Here is a 24,292-nt window from a genome sequence, read left to right on the forward strand (position 1 = left end):
ATATACAGGTTGTCAATCAAATAGTTGAGAACTGATGGTGTGCTTTGAGATACGACAATCCAATAGCTGCATTTGTCATCCTTGCATTCATGTTTGTACAGGCTGGTGATCGAAACCCTGATGTACAGCATATTGACGGAGAAAGATAATGATTGGTGTTAGTGATAGACCTCTCAGACACCTCACTGACCTATACAGCTATTGCACCTCCTGTATTTATTGCCTAAACCTTAAGTCTTTGTTAATGATTTTAAGACCTATATTTCCAAATAGTGAACAAATGGAAGCAACAGATGTTTAAAGGGATAGTTCACCCAAAAATTACAATTCTGTCGTCATTTACTCACCTTTGTGTTATTTTAAATGTTTCTTTCTTTCTTCAATGGGATATAAAAAGGGATGTTTAGCAGAATGTACTTGTTGCTATTTTCCATATAACGCAGTTTATAACATCACCAGTCTCCAAAAACAAAAGACATATAAGTACTCTATTTTATAATAGTGTGAGAAAATAGTGTGCTATTTTCCAATTTGCACTATTCAGAAGACCAGACTGAAATCTTACTTAATCCAACACATTTACGTATATATTTTAATATGGCGACTTAAGATGAGTCAAACTAGCTTATACATACAACAACAGCTTTAGTTTCATGACCGATCAGCAGTGATGTCACTTGTTCAGTTGTCGATTTTAGGTTTTGAGTATGCTTGGAATGGAATGCATGAGTCATGTGGACCTTTTGGAGTCATGATACTTTTATGATGTTTGAAATCATCACTTCCCAGAACACAGGATGCCAAACCTCTTCCAGGGAAGCAAGAAATCAGCTACAGTATCATAACGGTGAGTAAATGAAGACAGAACTCTCTTTCTTGGGTGAACTGTTCCTCATGGTACCCAATGTAGATTAAATTGTCAAGGCATGGCATGGAGCTCAGACAGATATTTTTATTAGGCAGAGCTGATGAGTTTAGCAATTAGAGGAGTAGACATAAGGCATAATGTAGTCAGTCTCAGACAGTACAAACAAGATTAATTTCCAGATGGGCGCAATGTGTGGCACACACAACACACATACAGCCAACACGCTCGGGTCCAACAGCGAAAAGCACGTTCAGTGGTAAAAACATATTTGAGCAGTGTCAGCCACTGAAAAGGCTCTGTATTCTGTGTGATACTAATGAAACATACACGTACACAAACTAACACTGATCTGGAAAGACATACAGAGTCGTCCATTGAATACATTTGCTGTGAGAGGTCTAAACACCTCACCCTCACGGTAGCAACGTGGGAGGTGTGCTTCCTTGAACACGTGATGAGGTCTTAAAAATTCATCCTATTCAAGTTCTTAATGTACTTATCTAGTCTTATTGTGACTGATTCATGTGTGCGTTATTACAAACTTGCCATCTCTGTAATCTTTCATCAAAATATCACTTGTTCGTCCTCTGAAATTACATTCTTTTTAAGTTGACATTATTTAGGCTGTGCAGGCTATTAAATTCAGCATGAAATGAAAGTCCACCCTATACACGCATTTAATGTTCAATCAACAACCAATGAATAAAATAAAAAGTTCCCGTCAAATATTTTTCAGATGTTATTCAGATGTATGTCACAACACAGTACAAAAGATCTGTCGATGTTTCCATTTAAACATGACTTTAAATAATGTGAGAGCCATCTTTTATTTTTAGTAGCCAAATAGCTACTAAGGCATTACTATGCCAAACTCACATTCATGTAATTCTGATTTTTACCATCCAATTAATTCCTGATATATAAAATCAAATCTCGTCCTATTAGCATCACTTTGTGGAAGTAAAATGCATTGTGAATGTCAATTCACGTTCACTTAACAGAATAAATTCTGTTCTCTTTACCTGAGTTGAATGAGAATGTATAGCAAAGCATTGACCTATGATGACATGATTGTGGCGATAAAAATAGAACAAAGAGAGAAAGAGAGAGACAGATGGATGACAGGGAAAATGACAGTGTGTGTGTGTTTAAAAAGAAAGGTGATCTTCATGCGGAGTGAGGGAATAGGGCGGGAGCTAAGAGAAGGGGTATAAAGAGGCACATCTGTGCTTAACTTGCTCCAGGGCAAGTCTGTTCCCTCTGACACCTTCTAAACACACACACACACGTTCACACTCTTCCAATGTTATAAGTTTCAGTAATTGGGCCACTTTTTTTTTTTTTTTTTTACAATAAATTATAATTAGTAAACAATGAGTGCTTAACAGTTACAAAATCTCTTTCTTTCTGTCTTTCATGCTGACTTTTAAGACTGACAATGCACATACTCATAGTTCATGTAAAAATCGATGTATTGTGTTAAGTACAATATTTGTTTCTAAGAAAAAATAATGAAAATAGGGGAGCCCAGGCCTGCCGGTAAACTAAATTAGCATCTAATGCAAATGAGCGGGGTGCTTAATGGTGGAACAGGTGCAGGCAGGGCCCCTAAATGAGATAAATGAATAAAACATCCCTGGGCACGCCTGTGAAAGCTGACACAAAGTCAATGGCATGAATTATTCAGCAGCCAGCCGAGGCTGCGCGCTGCTGACCTCTCACCACAGGAAGTGCATCCCAAACACAACAAACCACAACAATGGACTTCAGACACGGGGGTTCCCTCTGTGCAGTACGCACGCAAATATACACACCCACTGAGCGGTACACAATGCTAAATATAGATCTATGAAATCTTGATTGGCCTGACCATATGGATGAGCGAAGCCAATAGTAAATCTGTTCACTGCAAAAAAATCATATTCTTCATCTGACTTTTTTTGTCTTTCTATAAAAAGATACATTTTCTTGAAAACAAAATATGTGAGTATACATCTTTTTAGAGCTTTTTCTTGCTTAATGCAATACTTTTTTTGCCAATCATAAGATAAAAAAAAATCTAAAATAAAATCAATAAATATTCTAAAAAACGACTTTTTTTTATTTATAATTTCTTAAAGGTAGTTTAGATATATTTGATCACTTGTTCGAAATATATGTGTCTCTGTGTCTGTGTCTGTGTGTGTGTGTGTGTGTGTGTGTGTGTGTGTGTGTGTGTGTGTGTGTGTGTGTGTGTGTGTGTGTGTGTGTGTGTGTGTGTGTGTTGACAGAAATAACAGGATTACCCTGATGTCCCTGCGTGAGAGCATCCAGTGGAGAGAGGCAGAGAGGGGATGTTTTCCCAGCATGCCCTTTAGAGGGGAATCTGAGGTTGCTTAGAGTAGACTGAGAAAAACATCAGGTTTAACGTTAATAAGTTGTATGTGTGGGCTTACGACAGAAAAAAGTTTGCAATTGGGAGAGTGCATCTGTTGCTGCAGAAGTAGACAGGAAGCCGCCCTGAAGCTGCGGTGACATCACCTTCCCCGGGAGGAGCACTTCCTGTCTGACATTCCTCAATCAACACACACACACTCGTGAGGAAATGGCATACATCAACAATACCCTCCATATGAACACACACAAACACACGGTCTCATCCGCACACATGCTTCTTAAAACAACACCAGTCTAATCTGTGTCACCACTAGTGTGTGAAAATGAGACGGTTTGGTTGCTTTTCTTGGAGTAAAATGAAGTTTTCCTCTCTGTCTTGCTCATAAACACTCTTTCTCATCAGTAAGTGTTGTCAGTAGCCTTGAGTGGGTCAGATCTGTGTCTAAAGCGTATGAAGTGGATCAGTGATCTGGCTGATCCGTGGCTCTTATCTATGAGAGCAGAGGAGGAGACTCTGACTGCCAGGGTTTCTAGCACTAGCCTGAAGGGCCGATCAGTCTTCCCAGAGACCGCAACCTCATGCCCTGTTCGTGAACAACAGGCTGGACAAGCAGAGAGATAGAGCAGAGAGAATAGCTGTGTGTTTGTATGCATGTGTGTGTTTATGACTTATATATTTGGGACAAAATTAACCAATGTACTAACCAATGTTGCCAATGTAATATATGCAAAAATCCAGAAAAATCACAAAAGAAGTTTGTGAATTAAGCAGAGTTCTTTTGAACTTTTTTTATCCAAAAATTATATATATATATATATATATATATATAATTAGCATATTATGATTTCTGAAGGATCATGTGACACTGAAGACTGGAGTTATGATGCTGAAAATTCTGATTTGCCTTCACAGGAATAAATAACATTTTAAAACATTCAAATAGAAAACAGTTATTTTAAAATGTGATCATATTTCACAATATGTCTGCTTTCACTGTGTTGATCAAATTAATGCAGCTTTGGTGGGCATAAGATACTTATTTCAAAAACATTAGAAAATCTTACCAACCTCTAACGTTTTTATTAACATTTGGAAACTGGAAATTTGATTTGCACCTTTGTGTTTCATCAAGCATTTTTTAATGCAATATTTATACAATTTGCTTAAAAGTATGTTTATGGAGACCTGGGTATAGTTGAAAATGTACCTGTAGCTTAAATCTGGGCTAAAAAAAAAAGCTTTGCCTTAGGCTTCTTTGTGTATGGAATCTATTTTAAACATGAAATATATTAATACAACATAAGAACATTTCAGAATGGTATTTTTTCTTATTATTTTGATGACAGTGGTAGCTACAGTCTTACAATAGTAAATGGGCTGGAGTTATAATTAATTAGTTTAAATAGTATATTATTAATCAGGTTAATTAATTAGCTTAATGTCACATTGAAAAAAAAAGTCAATGTGACATTTATAATTGTGCGAGTGAGAAAGCAACAGAGAAGAAAAGTGGGTGCTCGGTATATAGAGAGTGTAAAGAAGACAGAATGGTAAAGTTGTCAGGGGAGAACAGCACACACAGGGCCACACACACAGGCACGGGCGAGTGGAGAGGAGTGCATGCTCTTCTTTGGGAACCATCCAGGCGGATGATGGGATTGTTGACAGTGAGTTGCATATCTTTAACCCTGTATTAACTCTGAACAGCAGAGCTTGGCCTTTTATTATTCCTGCACCGTTTGGACTTAAGTAGGCCACACATATACACCTATGCGCACAGACTCACAAATACAAGCAAGCACACACTCTCTCTCTCTCTCTCTCTCTCTCTCTCTCAAGAGACATTGTCACTGCATAAGAGCACCTCACCTTTCAGCAGCTGTGACAGCCCAGCCTGGAGTCACGCACACTTTTTAAAGCTGATGCCCACATTTTCCTTCACTAGCACTTCTTATTCTCACTCTTTTAGAGGGAAAGACTGACCAGTTAATTTTTGTAGCGAAGACATGTAAACTGCAAATACTTTCCTTCACTGTATTACTGTCGTTTTCATGGCTCGCACACACAGACACTCACGCTGAGCTCTCCACAGTCTCTCAGTCTTAATTGCCACACAATAGGGCTACAGACCGGACAGGATTACGTTAACAATGGGAGCCCCAGCCTGTGAGGATCACTCTCTGGCCACCGATTCAGAGAACAGCTCTGTGAAATAGAGCCCGCTAATCCACTAATGCAAACACACTGCAGGAACATAGCGCTGCTCGCTGTCACTGTCTCTTTCCCAAACATCCAATATTGAGGTGCAATTTTACTGCTCAGATGTTGCTCCTTCATAGCTCAGCAGAAGATAGATAGATAGATAGATAGATAGATAGATAGATAGATAGATAGATAGATAGATAGATAGATAGATAGATAGATAGATAGATAGATAGATAGATAGATAGATAGTTTAAAAAAAAATCTAGTTCATAAGCGCTCTCTTAATATTACGCTATATCACTTTAGAAGAACTCATGCATTCTCATGCTGTTTTGAATAAAATAGCACATCCTGTGTGAGCGGCCCGTAGCAGAGCAGGAGCGAAAATGGTTCTGTGAAACATTACTTCCTGTTCTGCTTTAATGAGACCTGAAGGTCTTCTTCTAGAAGGTCAAATCTGGCCAGCAGTATAGTTGCGAGCCAAAGACCTCCATTAAACATTCAGAGAAAGGGCACATCAAGCCCGTTCCGTGGCGTTTTCCATCCTTCACTGTGTTATTTCTTCATGAAGTGGATATCCAGATGTTGAAGTTTACATCACAAATAAAGCCTTCCAGCGGGGTCAGGGCTCGCGAACGAGCGCAAAGCCACAGAACTCCCACGGTTCGCGCGGGAACTATGAACTTTCTGCACTCCGGAATCACTATCAGTGATTTAAGAGTATCCATGGTGATGAAGGCATCAACTGCAATGTTCCCAGGGAGATAGAACGACACCTTTCCCCATTACTGTGCGGCTTATTGAGCTTCAATTACTCCTAACACACACAATGATAAGAGAGAAAGAAATCGAGAAAGAGAATAAGAGAGAGAGCTTCTAAGGGATGTGAAAGAGATGAAACAGGAGGCAGTGAAAAGGGCTGCTATTAGATGTCACTGGCCTTTTGTGTCCGTGTCAATGAGAGCAGATTAAAGTATTTGAAATAATCTTACTGGGGCATTAACAGAGCTCAGAAGGTAAAAGAAGAAGAAAAGGAGAAGACGAGGAGTCAATCAAGACACACATACATTTACACATGAAATGAGATTAGATACAGCCATCCAACGTAAACTAAACACACCCCTCTGAGAAGAAAGATAGCTAGCGAACCAGTTTTAATTTCACGTGAGTAATTCAATTTACCCCAATCACATTTTCAAAAGCTTCCCGATGAGTCTGGGAACTCGAACCGTGAGCTGAAGGTCCCGTGAGCGCAGATCTGCTGCGAGTAAGATTTGTTCTTTTAACAATCTAATAAGGCATTGTTAGTTGGCTTTATTTCTCTGACATTCCTCTGGTTTCGCTGAAATGGCCTGTTGTGCCGTCTTATGAGAGGAACCTAATTAGGAAATCACTTTCATTACTCTTCCAGAGGAATTAGCGCTAGCCTTGCTAATTACTGCTGTAAAACCTAATCAGCTCTTTGAAACAAGACCACACTAATGAGCTCTTATTTATTCAGCTAAATAACTTCAAGGGAAAGAAGAAGCTCAAAATCATATTTTTGATGAAGTTGGGAGCGTGTGCACACTCGTCTACGCTTGCCGTAATTGATTCTGTTCTATCTTGCGCCTTGTTTGTTGGGAACCCCAGTATGTGAATGTGGCCAAGAAAATATTGAAAGTTCCAGTAAACTCTTCCATATTTCCCAGTCTCATTTCAAATGACCTATTTTCCCATCTTGGAGAGACACGTGACTAAAAATAAACTGTTACTAATTCCTTTTTTATTCACGGGCAACTAGCGATGCCCTCGCACCTGAGCCTAAAGGGGTCTGTGGTGACCTCGAGCACAGCTGCCGACTTCAGCCAGACCCGAAACACAATCGTTCAGACCGCAAACAGCCACAGCGGAGCTGCAACAGGAGGATGTGAGGAAGCATTTCAGACAAACTTCATATAGAAAAACAATCAAGAAGAGTAAGTGATGGGCAGTGTGTTTGTGTGAGCATGTGTTGGGTGGAGGTGAGGCCACGTGGCGTCGAGGGGCTGCAGCTGTCTTTGAGAGCCGTGAAGCGTTCTAGCCCAGTGGAGCAGAAATGGGCCAGCCTCACAGACACAGCAGCCAGGTAGAAGCCTCTCTTACTCTCTGACAAACACACACACACACACACCCCAATGCTGGCAAAGTCGCGGTGATCCTACAGCTGTGTTCATCTGATAGCACAGGCCACTGACTTATTAACACACAGATCAGAACACACCTTTGACACTTAAACACACTTTAATCTGCAGAAATCCATGCTTAGTTTCATCGAACCACGGCACGATCAAGTCAGAAAATGATATAGTAACTCAAAAATAACGTGACACGGTTGTATGATCTTTTTAAACAAAAAGGGTAGGAGACGTGCTTCGCTGCACATGCTGCTCTCTCCAGAAGTCTTGCACATCTTCACTGCTGATTATTCATACATGCACACTTCAGAGCACACTACATAGCCTACTCAACAACCCCGACAGGGCCTCAAAACAGCCCAGCTCGATCACTTAACAATTACTCTTTTGCAAACAAATGGCTTCTGGTTCCAGGAAGGCTTTTTTATGCTTGTTGTCAGGTTGTTTTTCCCACTGATGGTGAAATCTTTGAACTGCAGCCTTTGATTTGCAATGTTTTATTCTGAGCAGTAGAGCGTATATAGTAATATAGAGCACCCACAGACATGTGTTCACAAAGCTGTTATAGAGCAACATTTGTAATTTTGACTTGTTTGAATGCGATTTGAATTCATTTACAGCACTATCTCTGCGATGATTCAGATACCAAATTAAAAATTAAAACAGGCTGTTTTTTCCTTGTACACTACCAATCAAAAGTTTGGGGTCAGTAACTGTTTCGATTTTTAAATATATTTGAATTCAAATTAAATTTATTCCTATATTTGGTGAAACATTTCTTATTGAAAATAACAGCGCAGCTTAATATTTTTCTGGACACCATGATTCATTTTTTCCCCATTTTTTTTACTTTTGATCAATTTAACACATCCTCGCTAAATTAAAGTATACTTTTTTAATGGAAAAAAATCTAACTGACCTCAAACTTTTGAATGTTTTTTTAAGGATGCGGAGTGTAGAAAAGAAACATAAATTGAAAAAAATATATATTACTGAGGCCAAGTTTCTTTACAGCCTAATTTTCTTTCGTGTCAAATTAAATATGGAATCTACCCTGACAAACTATCCTTTATAAATCCTTTAGAAGCCACTTGCAACACTTCCACTGGACTTTCTGTCTAGTGTGATGATCAGATACATTGCAATACACATACAAACATCTAATACCCAGCTCTTACCTGTCGATGATGACTGGGTCAGAGGGTGTTTCGTTACGGTTGCCACAACTTTTTTTGTCACAGCAGCGGCTAATAGAGATGGAGGGGGAGAAAGAGAGGAAGAGACCAGTTAATCTCGGTATTACTGCACATATGTAAGCACTGAACTCAAACACAGTGGAGAAGGAAGAGGTAGCAAATATAAAGAAGTATTTATTTCACTCCTTTAAGGCAGGCATTCACTACTGTACACACAGCTCACAATATGCTGCTTCTCGGCCAGTGTATTAGTAATTACAGCTAACAGACTGACCGAGACGGTTACTGAAGGATAAGAAGTGTGGCTGATAACTGGGCAGTTAAAGAGTGATGGAGAGAGGGGACGAGGGCATGGGAAGGAGAGGAAAGGATACAGGAGGAGAGGCGAAGGTAAAGAGGACACTTAAAGTGGGAGCATTTTAGCATACATCCTGGAAGGATTTCATAAAGACAGAAGAGGCAAGTGTTGCTAATGTGTTCCCAGAATAAATGTATATTTTTTATATTACATAGTATATTTTATTTTATATTTTACATAATTAGTAAAAAGTATAGAACTGTGTGTGTGTGTGAGTGTGTGTGTGTGTGTGTGTGTGTGTGTGTGTGTGTGTGTGTGTGTGTGTGTGTGTGTGTGTGTGTGTGTGTGTGTGTGTGTGTGTGTGTGTGTGTGTGTTAAATTGTATTCCAGCAGCGGAGAACAAGATGGATACTAGAGCATGAGCAAGTGAAAGAAGACAGGAGGGATGGAAAAGGGGTGTATACATGGTGTCTTCGGCGGATGGAGGCTGTGGCGGTAAACAGCAGGTGGGGCGGTGAGTTCAGGTTTCCCTGCACAGATGGCAGAGGGGCTTGAATGAGAGAAGGTATAGGGCATGAGACATCATGTGATAGGAGCAGAACAGATCTGTGTGTGAGCTGGCTCCTTTAGACCTGATGAGCTTGATAAGATTGATTGAGCTTGACCCCTCATTCACGCACCCTGGCGGTCTAAGCGTTGTTGTTAGTTTGGACAGAGTGTGGTGCTTCCATATCAGTTTACTCTTCCTTGCTGTTGTATTTTTACCTTCCTTCCTCTCTCTGCTCTCATTTTCTCTCACTCCTCTGAGAGCAGTCAAGTCTTTAGCAATGTTCTCTCAGAAGTGGGTCACACAGAAGCAAGGCTTTCTGGGATGTGAGGGGTGGGCACATATGGATGTGACTCTCCAATAACCCAATAGCCAGCCAGAACCCATGGGAAACCACAACAAGCCCCCCCATCAACGATATGCTAATGACTCCACGCATGCTCTGGCTTCGTTCAGGGGGATTTTTCGCCCATTCCGGCTCATTTTGCTCCGTCCCAGCGGACCTGCAGGGGAACCATAATCTTTAATCTCAAGCGTTTCCTCCTGCTGCAGCATTTGAAGAAATTAAATCCAAATTGCTGCACGTAATTACCAGGATGTGGCCCTCGCTGATGCCATTAAAGCTGAACTGCTCGTAGTCCAGCTTCTTTACAGACAGCGACTCTAAAATAGCCCCCAAAACCAAACAAAGCAGCGTTTCTCCAACTGTGACCACCCAGCCTTTAATAATCTGGCCAAGTTTGTGATGTTTCATCTGCACCACACAAACCAAACAAAAATCTCATCAATCCATGCGTATGAGGATGTGGAACTCCATCATAAAGAGCTCTGAGTTGCGTTTGAGCGATTGTCTCTAGTCTTGCCTGTGAGCGAGTTGTTTGGGAAAACACGTTTGTGTCTCATGCTTGCAGGCCCATGCGGCACCATATGGCTAATGGCAAGGCATACAGCAATTAACAGCCCTGATTAATGGAGAGCAGTCTAATTGCAGACTGGTAATTGTGCCTTTCTCTCAGCACAGGCTCTGTATCGAAACACCATATAGAGATGAAGAAAGGAAAAAAGGAGGAAGATAGAGACGAGATTTAGTTGTTTACTCATTTGAAATAGACGCTTTTTCCTTTTCTGCTGCTTTTAGAAAGCTCTTTGGTGTGCAACCAAGTACAGACATTTGCATTGGCGGGACCTTATGGGTTCCAGTAGCGATATGTACTTCAGATGTGATCCGTGTAATCCTACAGTGGCAGATCAAAGCTGACATGGTGAGCCTTTGTAGGCACGTATGGTACTTAGTGTTTGTGTTAATACACATCTTTAAATCAGCAAGTATTTTGAAAGAGCAATAACAGAAGGCTGTGTGTGTGCATGCGTGTGTGTGTGTGTGTGTGTGTGTGTGAGAGAGAGAGAGAGAGAGAGAGAGAGAGAGAGAGAGAGAGAGAGAGAGAGAGAAAGGTAGTGAGGGGGAGTGAAAGATTGAAAGAGAAAGAGGAGAGAGCCTTGGCTCGCCTGCACATATTTCATTGTCAAAACTCAAAGCAAGCTGCATTCATTAGCTGTGGAATAACAAGAGAATTCTTATTGAGTAATGAGTTTTTCCTTGTCCTAATTAAGCAAGCATGAGTGGTATATTTTTAGTAGAAAACTGTTCAAATGCTCTCCATTTCAACCAAAAATAGATGAGGACTCATCTCCACAACCCAGTTTTAAGTGCAAGGAATTTATCTTTTGATTTTAATTAAAGGTGCATGGCTTTCTCTCGCTCTCTCTCTCTTTTTTCTACTTTCAGAGCAAGAAGTGGATGACCTGGATAGAGAATCAAGAAGGCAGAGAGACGAGGGCTGCTCTGAACTTAAGGTCTGTCTTCCTCCATTTCTCATGCCATGAAACTCAATTTTTTATACGGTCACAACAAACAGGGATGTGGAAAAATTCAGAATTGAAAATCCGGGTCCCTTTAAATTCATGAATATATCTATGTATTAGCGCTGTCAAATCGATGAATCGCATTTAACATAAAAGTTTGTGTATTTATAATGTGTGTGTGTGTGTGTGTGTGTGTGTGTGTGTGTGTGTGTGTGTGTGTGTGTGTGTGTGTGTGTGTGTGTGTGTGTGTGTGTGTGTGTGTGTGTGTGTGTGTGTGTGTGTGTGTGTGTGTGTGTGTGTGTATGTATATATGTATATATATATATATATATATATATATATATATGCACACAAACACACATATATGATGACCTTACTCGCGATTAATTGATTTGACACTACTATCTGTAAACCTTCAAACTTCAAGGCTTTTTACAAAACTTTCAAATCAAGTTAAAAATTTGTCTTGACAAACTTTGCTTTTTAGTTCAAATGAGTTCCTAGTTATTTAAATAGTAATTCTGCATCCTGTTTGCTGATTCAATTCAAATTCAGGTATTTCAATTCTGAATGGTGACAACTATATGACTATAAAATGTGCTGTCCAAAAGTGTATTACTCTACTAGGCTTTTGAATGTTTATTTAAACAATCATTAAAATAAGAACCACCAACCACCGATAAATGAGCCTCCAAAAATAGAAATGTTAGCTGGCATCTATTTTGAACATACTCAAGCTTTGATTTTTAAGGCTGAGCCAGAGTCTGGGAAAAGAACAGTTCTAACTCTGATAGGAAGCAGGCTGGCGTAACTTTATCAGGATCCCAATTGGGCTGGTGAAAAATGATCTGGGAGTGTCTTGTGTAATAGTGCATTGTAAGTCTAAACTTGAGCCTTGATATAAACGTACTGCATCCCTCTTAAATAGAAGTAAACTGTTTATTCTAGTTTTGACGGATGTTTTTGATAAATTAAAGAATCATGATCTGACCTTTCAGCAAATTTATAATAATGTTAATCTATCCTCCCTCTTACGTCTAATTTTACAACAAGGCTTACACACAGCTGTGTGTGTGTGTGTGTGTGTGTGTGTGTGTGTGTGTGTGTGTGTGTGTGTGTGTGTGTGTGTGTGTGTGTGTGTGTGTGTGTGTGTGTGTGTATGTGTGTGTGTGTGTGTGTGTGTGTGTGTGTGTGTGTGTGTGAGCAGAAAGCTCAGCCCTGTCACACTAATGCTAGATCCAGAGGTCTGCAGCCTTGCCAAGACAAGAATGAAGCCAAAGTAAAGCTCTCACAGTCAGCGGGCAGAGCTTGGTAGGGAAGATTCAAGAGCTTGATTGTGTAATAGTGAAGGAGGGAGTGTGGTGTATTGCATGTGTGTGTGTGTGTTTCTCACCTGCACATGATCTCGTGCGTCAGCAGCACCCGGCACATCTCTGGGTTTTTGTCTTGTCCTTCATAGATAATTGCCTGATGGACAAGAGAAGGTGGAAAAAATGTGGTTAGAGAAAATTAACAAACAACATTTTCTCCTTGTGGTGTAAACGTTCGGAGCGTGCACGAATTTCCATGACTAACTCTCAGGGTGTTTTAAATTCTACCATGAAAAGAATCGGATATCTGTTTGTATCGTTTCACTGAAACAAAAACATTATGACATCACTTCATTTCTCCATACACGCACTGCAGCGCTTATATGCGGTGAATGTGACCCTTCTTCCATCTGGCAGAGGCTGTCGTTGAAAGATCTCATGCAGCATGGGAATGATCAGTTCAGTTTTAGTATCTTTGTTTCCAAATGTTTTGTTCATTTGGTCCTGTGTTTCTCACTCTACACACTGGGTGCTGAATTTCATTCATGTCATTTTGTTTCAGCAAATCAATCAATAAAAATCGCCTAGTGCACCGTGGGACGGCTTGAACAGAGCCTTCGTGTGCGGGGTGGTCTGTCTCTGGCTGAGCCAGGCTTAAAGTGGGCAATTTAATGCCCACTTACCTGCTGCAATGGAAAACAATCCTCAACCACCTCTCTAAGAGCTTACACGTTCGGTTGTGAGAATCAATGGTGTTTGGTGTCATTAACATCAAACATGGAGACATCCAAAGTTTGAATATGAAAATCTTCGAATCAATGAATAATAACTTAATTTTCTGTTAATAAAAAAAACTATTGCTTAAGTCAAATGGATTGGTACTTTTTGGAGCTTTATGGGAAAGAGCAGCATGATCATTCTGTCATCTCTATTTGTGTTCCACAGAAGAAAGAAAGTCACACAGGTTAGAAGCAGCATAATGGTGAGTAAATGATGACAGAGTTTATGTTTGGATGAACTTTTCTTTTAACATCAAATCTATAACATAACTGTCAGTGCGGTGGTAACTGTCAACTGATTTTATCTTCTTTTGTTTCAGATTTGACACCAATGAACAACACTATATGTTCATAGAAGAATGTCCTTAAAAATGTAATTCCTAAATCTGAATGAAATTTGAATCGAATTAGAAAAAAGGATGCAGAATTACGATTCAAATTTGAACGTAAGAACATTCATTTAACTTAAAAAAGCAAAGTTTGTCAACACAAACTCTGAACTTGTTTGAAATTTTTGGGGGGAAAAATTAAAAAGCCGATAGATGGACAGACAGACAGACTTTTGTTAAAGAACGCTTCATTACCCAGAATTTCATCTTCCTGTGGGGTGTGGCCAATTAAATTCTGATTCACTCCCATGAATTGAAAGGAGGCCAATTCTTCAATTTTGAATTTTGCACAATCCTGCATTGTTTTCGCTTGGCAACATTCAGTTCCATCATTTGTTGCTCTTTGGTTTAATTAAAAGCAGATGTGGGGAATCAAAAGAACTATGCGTGTAGTGTTTGTTGGACTTTGCAGATTACTGTCCTCTTATGTCATTGAGGACCACCCTTGCCACAGTGCCCACCCTCCACACACATCTGGGGCTCACAGATTGGCTAATGACACAATGCAAAACATTATTGTTCAGCAAAGCACTCTTATTATTACTACATGAGAAAAGACATTTGCGACGTGAAAAGAGATAAAGGAGGCCGATCCGATAAACTGCATAATTACAGGTCCCTCTAAATAAGTGTCGTACTCCGGCTAGTGTGAAATAGCCCTCTCGAAAAGATGTGTGCGTGTGAGCTTCCATAAGCCTGCTTCTGTGAGACTCTGTGCATGTGTATGCATTCACGCATGTATTTGTGCATTAGCATGTGTGTGTTTATGTGTGCGGCAAGCAGTTGGGCTGCCAGACTGGAGCATAGCGAGCCATCTGGCCCAGCTAACACTTCATCCAAAAACCTCAGCTTTGTTTCCATCCTTCAATTCCACACAAGATGTCCCCGACAGCCGTGAATCAGTGACTCTACTCAAAACATACACACACTGCAGACTATTAACAGGCTGCTCTCTGTCTCACACACACACTTAAACCCGTTTGCCATGAATCACTCTCTCTTTCTCTCTGAACACACATATACATGCCACTTATGGCAACTGAAGACACAGAAAAACAGCTGATGGTTCTAATGAGGAACTGTTTCCCTCACAAGTGCACAATGCTTTTTCAATTACATGAAACACTTGTTTGAAAACAAGTTTTATAAGTAAAGCATTAGATCCAGAAAAAAAAGTTAATTCATATTAGGGAACATATTGCTATTAAAGGTTCAAATTAACAACTGATTTAAATACAATTGCATTCAACAGTTTTTAAAATAATAACATAAGAATAACTTTTTAATAAGAGTAAAAATATGAATTCTAGCTGATTATCGAGTTTATTGTCTCTAGAGTTAATTTTTCTAGCTGATTATCGAGTTTATGGTCTCTCGAGATCATTATTCTAGCTGATTATCAAATTTATGGTAATTGAATGGTTTTCCTGGGGTAGCTAAATATAAAGTTAAGATATTTTGTTTACAAACTGTTTTATTGACGTCTTTCTGCAGTTGAAACATTGATTGTGCTATCACTTGAGACATGATAGATTTCATTAAGTTGTAGATTCTTCCTACATACCTTCTGACGTTCATTCGAGTTAATTTCGTGCTATAACTAGTAGTAAAGAGCAAGAGATGGTCGGTTCACGAGCTACTTGAACTGAAGTGCTACAGCAATCTCACGAGTCACGACACACGACACGAGTCAAGAAAATATGATCATATAACACCGATTTTATCTTCACTGCATTGGTTACCTATGAAGCTCCGTATTAATTATAAGGTATTGCTACTGACTTATAAAGCCCTAAACGGCTTAGCTCCAGTCTATTTAACAGATCTTCTATTGCCCTATAATCCATCGCGCTCTTTAAGATCACTAAATTCAAGGCTTTTGGTCATACCTAGGATATCCAGAACCACCAAAGGAGGGAGAGCGTTTTCACATTTGGCTCCAAAACTCTGGAATAGTCTTCCTGATACTGTTCGTTGCTCAGACTCGCTCTCCCAGTTTAAAACTAGATTAAAGTCGCATCTCTTCAGCCAGGCATTCATATAAGAAGTTCAACTTCAAACTACAATCCGGCCTCTAGCTCATAAATGCCAGAGGAGAACTGGCCCCCGACTGAGCCTGGGTTCTCCCAAGGTTTTTTTTCTCCATTAGGTCACCTTATGGAGTTTTAGGACACCATTAGGTCACTTAACCTGATGGAGCTTAACTGATGGAGTTTTTCGGTTCCTTGCCACTGTTGCCTTTGGCTTGCTCAGTTGGGGATATTTTGGGGATATTTAATTAAATTTTTATCAATCAATAAATTCCTCTTGAAACAAACTTTGTAGTATTATTTTAATTTAATACTGTGAAGCTGCTTTGATACAATCTGTATTGTGAAAAGCGCTATACAAATAAACTTGACTTGACATTAAAAAGCGCCAAAACCACGTAGTAAAATTGACAGAGTTTAAACGCTGATACTTTGTTTCATATATAAAGTAACCTGTTCTGTCTTGTCTGTCGACGCGTTGTCAGTGTCCTCGTTGCTCTGCGATGTATTTTCACTGCATGAGAAAATGAACGTGTGGCGTGAGAACAGTGTTGACGTGAGTTTCTGAATGCGTGAGAGTTGGCAGCCCAGCATATGACAGTTGTCTTTTATTTATTTTTGTTTTTTACTTATTATTATAATTTTTGTTATGTCAAACTTTCCCAAACTCTACTGGTTCAGATTTGTTTGCACTCCGAAAAGCTGTGTTTTCTTCTAACGGATTTCATCCGGGAGCTGCATTACAGTATCGCGCTACAGCGCCTCCCTGGTCAAACCGCGTTATCGCAGGCCCTTAAAATAGAGCAAAATTATATGAGATCAAGACACTTTCCAACATCAAAAATATTTATCGACAATTTGATCGACTAATCGTTTCAGCCATATTCATATATTTTTTTATTATTATTTCCTGTCATTGCTTTGGTTAGAGGACATAGGTGATCCGGGGACATTTGTTTGTAAGGTTTCACATTGCGGAAATGAGGGTCAAGGTCCTCTAAAAGCGAGCAAGCATGCATCACTGTCTGAGCCTAGAGCCTCGACCCCGCAGGCTTTCTGAGAGAAAGAGGGAGGCAGAGAGAGCAGTTCAGGCCACACAAAGACGTCCTCTACACCTCCACACATTCATTTCATATATAAGACCGGCTATTTATCACACAAAGCCCCTGCAAACAGACTCAGAATAACTCCATGCAGAGAACAGTACATAAGTGCCTGGAAAAAGTCTGAAAACAGTTTGTCAATTTCTCCTCAGAGGCAAACACAACAATGGTAGTGCATAGTCCTCTGGATTCAAGATAGCCCCTGACGTCACACCTATCGTGCTTAAAAAAAACAGTTAAAAAACAGATTTTGTCTATGTTAAGTTCAGACTGAAATTTCTTGCACTAGGGGTTTTATATATATATACAAAATGTATTTTTAGGACTGTTTTTTTATTTTTAAAAATTAAGTTACATCAAACATTACTCTATGGGTATGTAGAATATAAATCATTCACTATCAAATATAATTTACATATTTTAATAAAATGCTTAAAGTACATATTTTGCAGATCATTCGGTACAGTAATAATAAAAAAAACTATTATTAATTAATTTTTACAAGCAATAATGTTGTCTTCATATCATGTTTTTTTTTTGTTTGTTTGTTTTTTAATGTGCCTTTATGCATATAAATAAGTTTAGAAATTATATTGAGGGTTCATGGGAACCAAAACTTGAAAACCTCTGTCTTAGACTATAATTTTTCGGTTGTATTTACTGTGTTTTGCCTTTGTGGGGCAGACTTCCTATTTTACCCAAATCCTCACTTTTCATCACCAAGTTGCAACAAAAAAGTCCTTAAGGTCATGGTCTATAGTAGCTTTGAATGCTACAAATTGCTACAAATTTCACACAAGCACACACACATTTTCAATGTAGATGAGCAGACTTAATCACTGGGATCTTTAGGCCCTCAAAACTTGTGTGTGTAAATATTTGCAAATGAGTAGCATTAAGCCTTTATGTGGCCTGGCACAGAGCGGCCATTCACATCTGACATCATCAGAATCTCCAAACAGCTACTGATTACAGGAAATATCTAATATAGGAGATTTGTGTCACTTTGTTGCATGTCGTATACTTTGGAAAAGTGTTTCTGGCATGTAAACACACCCTATTTCGCAATTAACAGGAAAAATACGCTCACAAGCAGCACCAAAGCGAAAGAACGGCCGAGACCTTCCTCTCTCCCGTGCAAATTTATTTAGGAATCTGCCCGAAGCTTAGCTCTAAAAAACACACACACAGCAACAGGCTACAGCTCTGAGTTGCCCACCGGTTCCAGCCCAGCACTTTTCTGAACAAAGCTCTCCTTAAGGAGGGCCGTGAAGCGCATGAAACATGCATGGCGCGGTGCGCCGAGGTGTGTGTGAAGCTTTCATTAGGCCCTGATGCTGCTTTTAATGCATATTTTATATTGCACAAACTGCTCCTCAAATCTCGTTTGAGAGCCGGCAGTGCAGCCTTGAACTGACAGCCGCATCTGAGGCATGTAAACAATTCACTGTAAATACATGAAAACACATTTCCCTCTTTGTTACCATCACGCTAGCGTGTCAGCGCAGTGTGTGTGCGCATTAAGCCCGCGTATGTGATTCGCTTTTGTTCTGTGCTTCAGCTGTTGAGGGAAACAGTTGGATGGAAGGATAAAGAGCGAGAGAGAGAGAGTCTTTTACTGCATTGTCTTCATCAGATCTGTCACGAGCTCATGCGTTGATCACAGATACGGCCTGTCAGCTCGACACCCGCTCCATCTCTCCTCGCCCGCTCCAACCGTTCCCACAGGCAAACCGAGAGAGCGAATGTGTGTTTACTGTGAGCGTGAGCATAAAAAGGGCACTGATTGTGTCTGTTTTCATGCTTAGCGTGTACCGTTTCTATATTTTGAAGCAAACTTGATCCTTGCAGCTCTAGCCCGGATTGTTTGATTGTCTCTAATAGCTGTGTGTGTGTACAGAAGCTCTCACTAGCTAACTGTGTGGTCAGACGACTGGACTTCACTGCCTTGCTAAGTGCTAAAGAGAAGTGTGTGTTGAACAGCTCTATAAACCTGCTCATCAGCCCTCCCGTCCGACACTGCCAAAGCCAGCACATGCTGAGTGGAGAGGCGCTCTGTATAGCCTCTCTGTACAGAGTTATGGGGCTTTAATGGGAAATCTTAAACACATTGCGAGCACTCCTCGGCATATGTAGGCTGACTGCTCACCGCAGAGTGGTTTTGGACCAGGTTTTTCAAAAGGCATTTAAATACCAGCTAACACTCCATCATAACTTAAGCCGCGTTTCAAGCTGACATGGATGAGAGAAAAAAACAAAAAAAACGCCACAGTCAAATGACAACAAGATCCGAAATCTGAAGAGGAGCCAGTCAAAAGGCCTTGCGCAAGTTTGTCTTTGACACGAATAAATATGTGGTTACACATTTTTTCAGGAAATTTCGTGTGCAACAAAAGGTCCTTTTGTATTGTAAATAATGTAGCTGTGAAACACACATTCAGCTTTCTATTGGTCAACACAGCAGATCTGCGTGACCAACTCGAACCTGTTGCGAAATCTGCCTTAGTACATTTTTCGCCCCCACACAAAAATCCAGAACACATTGAATCCTATTGAAACGACTGGACGTCACTGTCACGATTATCCTTAGTTTCACCCGCATGGACTTTAAGTTTGTATCCTTCAGTCTCCTTTGTTCTCAGTTTCCCGCCATTTGTTTGTATCCTAGAATACTCTTTGTGTTCTAGTTTGTTTCTATGGTTACTCATCAGTTCCCTCGTTTTTTTCACCTGTGTTAATCCAATCATCTTTCTTTACAATTAGTATATTGTGTTATAGTTTTCACTTGTCGGTTCTTGTTAATGCTTCAGTCCAGTTAGGTGAAGTTATCGTTCTGTCAATAAACTTTTATCTTCGTCTTCGCGTCCTGCCTCACCACGCTCAGCCAAAGTGTGACAGTCACACACAAACATTTGCCAAACAACGGTAAACGTGACCATACTTTAAAAGAGGAATTGAATGTAAATATAGGAGCATTTGAGAAAAGGATTCTGGGAAATGTAGTGAAAGAGTCTTTTGTTGCTGAAAGACCTGAGTTGTACCCTAACAAATTGTATTTACCACATTTTTTGGACTTGATACCATGGTAATACTGTCATTAAATTGTCATTAAGTGCAAAAATTGCACCTTTCACTGGGGCAGTACCCTTAAGGGGACAACATTTATAATACAAGTAATAATATGTAACCTTTTAGGGTAAATAAGGTACAAAGTTGTCCATGTACGTGTACTGCTGCAGAGACAAGCTAATGTAACCCTAAAGGTAAAACATTTAGCAAAATTTTTTTATGTAAATACCATGGTACCTTGTTATACCATCTGATAACTTTTTGTAAAGTAACAGTATATTCAGCTAGCATGTTGACTAGGCTGCCAAACTCTCTTTCACACACACTATCTCTCTTTCTCGTTCACTCAGTGGCACCACATCATTAACAGGTATGGCAGGGCTGTTTGCCACAGAAATAGCCAATAAATCAGTCGGTAATATATGTGAACGTGGGAGACAACCCTGGGGAGATAAACGGCTTTTTATTGAGACACTCAGTGAAAGGCTGAGCCGGGGCCAGTCCCATTGGCCACTGTATTTACCTCAGGGGTGTCAGAGAACAGTCTCTCTCCCTCAGCACAACGCTCCTGCCTTTCACCCACACACATAAATCTGTCCCGCTACACGCCGGCCAAACCGCTCAGCAGAGAGCGGGCAAGAACTAGCATCAGTAACAGCACCTAGCTTCCCGCACATAAACATTTATGCAAAAGGAAATTAAAAACCACAAACAAATCACACAATACAGAAATGGGAGCTGCAGAACTGTTAGCGCCAAATGTAATATCCAGGGATTTTGTAGTAGGAATTTCTGAATAGAAATTCATGCTTTTGGTCATGAAAAACAGTAGGCTATATAAGTGAAAATTTAGTTTTTTTAAAAATAATAATTGTAAAATAAATATTAAACATTACTATAAAAGAACACTTTAAGAAAATTTAAAGAACACTAAATGTTTTATACCAAATTTTAGACTAAATTAAAATAATCGTCAGATAAGATGTTTTATTTTCTCTCTTTCTCCACTTCATTACAGCTTCCCAATAAGCATACATACAGCAACAGGGTGGAACAACAGGGTAATCGAGCTGGCATGTTTAAATCACATGATGTAGCCTACTAAGTGTTCGGAGCGTCTGTCACAGCGCCTGCTAATTACCTAGTATCTATACACACTTCACCCTGCCTGGGGTCACACACATACGCACATATTACTTGTCATACAAAACGACTACGGCAAAACAGCTTATGAGAAATACAATTATTTTAGTTATTAGCTTACAAGCTTTGCATATTTATTTGATTACAAATGCATTCAATATTTTTTTCTCTCTTGTTTGCAATGCTGCAACTTTGAACTAAAATTTATTGTCACACTTCTTGACTTGCAGCTGTTAGCGTTGTTGGATACACTTTCCCTAAAGTGTCTTTAACACAACATTTATAGACAGAGATCATGAGAGAGGAAGTGAGGGGACGAGCGAGAGAGAGGGAGAGGGTGTTTCTGTTTTAGGGTGAAAAAGAAGAGCGCCACATATGAGAATGTGAGGTCACTCTCGCTGCCCTGTGTGTTATTCTCCAAGATTAAAGCTCACAACCTGCACAGTAAATACGACAAGCTATAACAATCTTCATGCATGCCTGTTCATAATAAACATCTGTTCCCACAACACATTTGAATAAGAGTCACACACACACATACACTCAAAAACTGGAAGTATGCTGTTTAAACATTGAAATGCTCCACTGGATAATCCCCTGTGACAGACAATGAATACATCTGAAAGTCTCTTTCTTTCTTTCTCTCTCTAGCTATCAATCTCGCTGTCACACGTATGCACATAAATACATGCATACGCTCAGTCATCTTAAATGATGTCCCAGAGAGAGTATGTCATATTTAGACACTAACCGATCCTCGTGCCCCTGAGGCATGCTAGAGTGTAACCCCAAACTCACCAGGGTGCACGGCACACACACACACACACACACATGTTCACTCTCACTGCAAATCTGACAATATTCACCAGCAGACCGTAGGGATTTGGAAATAATGTCTTACCTGTTTGGTCATGGAGTCAATCAGGCGTACGTAAAAGTCCTGTTCTGTTCTGATGCCTGAAGAGGAGAGAAAATAACTCCTCTTTAACTCACAGTACAATGCAGGTCACACGCACACATGGATTAGAAATGAATCTGGCAGGTATATATTTGCCATTCACAATAACATGGGTTTAATACAACATAGATGTTTCAAATGTCTAGACAACCCAACCCAACATAGTCTACAGACAGTGTTAAAAGATTATGAAATTGGTTTTGGATCAAACAAACTGACATAGACCCAAACTAAAATAAAACTAGCTTTTACAGAGAAAAATAAACAAGAAAACTGTGGTAAAATAAAACTAATAAAAATGTCAAATAGAAATAATCAAAATAACAATCACAGAAAACATGATTTTCAACTAATTAAAATGTATGTTCAAAATGTCTGGTACAGGTTTAGGAACATGAGGAATTGGCGCAACAAATTTGCAAACGCCTTGTTGTAATTTGCCACATTAGTAGACAGAAAAGAGTGTAGGCTACTTTCATTATGGCCAGGCCATTAGCTTGCATCAAAAATGAAGTGCACATTTCTGGAAAACGCGTAACCGGAAAAGTGCACTAATGGTGATCGTTTTGTGTTTCAATAATATTCATAGCCTAGTTAAAACGCAACGACTTTGCTGCGCATTTTAATATCTTTTGTTTGAACAATTATACGAATTATTATGACAGTATAGGCCAATTATTATTAGCCTATTATTATTATTTTAGGACATTACATTTATTTTCAATCAGTTTTACCCAGTTACATAGGCTAGGGAATTATTTATTTATTGTCACCCCTTCTCGCTGTTTTTTATTTTATTTTATTTTTATTTTTTAAATACTGAAGTAAATAACTACCTTATGTGTTTATGCAAAGTTCAATGGATCTTAGATGATGCGTTCCGTCTTACCGTTGCTGTAAAGAAGCTGCAATCTGTAATGGATCCCATTGTTTGTCTTTTCTCCGCTAGATTCCTGCGAAAATAAATGTGATGGTTAGCAAGAAAAACCCATTTGATTATTCCTGACGAGCGCTGTGAGTCAGACCGGCTTTTTCCCAGCAGACCAGGAGGCCAAAAAAAAAAAAAAAAAAAACGCTAGGGTAGTCAGCCGAAACAAAATCTGAACTGTACGTCATTTTCAGTGAGTAAGAACACGTTTAAAATCAAATAGCGTTCTTAAAAATAAAGTTTTGTGTATTTTTACAACGTGATTATGATCAATAACAATGTACCCGTGGTAGGCTATAGACAAGGTGACTGAATGTAGGCTAAGCATTAATAGCCACATCTTTTAATGAAATCAGCAGTCAATCACTTTATTTCCAAATGTTTTCACTGATTTAAACAAAACATAGCCTACGGTCCTTCACAATAAAAAAATAAAAAAATCTGTTTTATTAGTGTTTTGAAAGGGAAAATGTATTATATGACCTTAGGTTATCACTGTAACTTTCTGCAAAATATACAGAAGTGTTCAGATGCATAAACTGAATGAAAAAAAAACAACAACTAAAATCTGAGATCCTTTTAAATTATTAGGGATGAATATGTAAAAACAAAAATAATCATTAAAAATAATAATTAAAGGATGTTTACGAGCTGAGATCTGATAGATCAGTAATGTAATGCAAGAATAAAGATTTCAACTTTACGCCAGCATCAAGTGACATTTTCTCTGTTAGCCTAAAAAAAATGATCAGAATTTACCAGACATTTTCATTCAAATTTGCAAAACCAATATTTGCACAAGAGAACGTTACACTTGCCTTTTCTTTTTCAACAAATCCAACAAAAGAAGTTCTTTCAATTTCCACGGGTTGTCCTTGTCTGTCGTATAGCGCTAAAACGAAGTGGAAGAAGTTGGATTTGCGAAGATTTGAAGGAGGCTGCTTCTCAAAGTGAGCTCGAGCAAGACCCACTCCACTGCACAGAGAGAGACAGAGTTATATATTTATATAGGCCTATATATAAAAAATATAAAAACAACACTCTTTGTAATTATTTAATAATAGGCTACTTTT

The 24,292-nt window shown here is 39.3% G+C and overlaps 1 protein-coding gene across 3 annotated transcripts in view; it reads right to left on the bottom strand.

The window, feature by feature from the left end:
* The window catches only part of ebf1a (EBF transcription factor 1a), a 132,033-nt gene that overhangs the window by 106,350 nt on the left and 1,391 nt on the right, over positions 1–24,292 (bottom strand). For all 3 annotated transcript variants that reach the window (XM_082178554.1, XM_082178553.1, XM_082178552.1), the window contains exons 2-6: positions 24,038–24,194; positions 23,181–23,244; positions 22,235–22,290; positions 12,904–12,977; positions 8,785–8,853 (exon numbers count right to left, since the gene is read on the bottom strand). In XM_082178554.1, the coding sequence (XP_082034680.1) occupies positions 8,785–8,853; positions 12,904–12,977; positions 22,235–22,290; positions 23,181–23,244; positions 24,038–24,194 (420 nt within the window). The remainder of the gene's footprint in view (positions 1–8,784; positions 8,854–12,903; positions 12,978–22,234; positions 22,291–23,180; positions 23,245–24,037; positions 24,195–24,292) is intronic.

This window comes from Leuciscus leuciscus (assembly GCF_965113295.1).
Source record: "Leuciscus leuciscus genome assembly, chromosome: 8".
Classification (NCBI taxonomy): domain Eukaryota; kingdom Metazoa; phylum Chordata; class Actinopteri; order Cypriniformes; family Leuciscidae; genus Leuciscus; species Leuciscus leuciscus.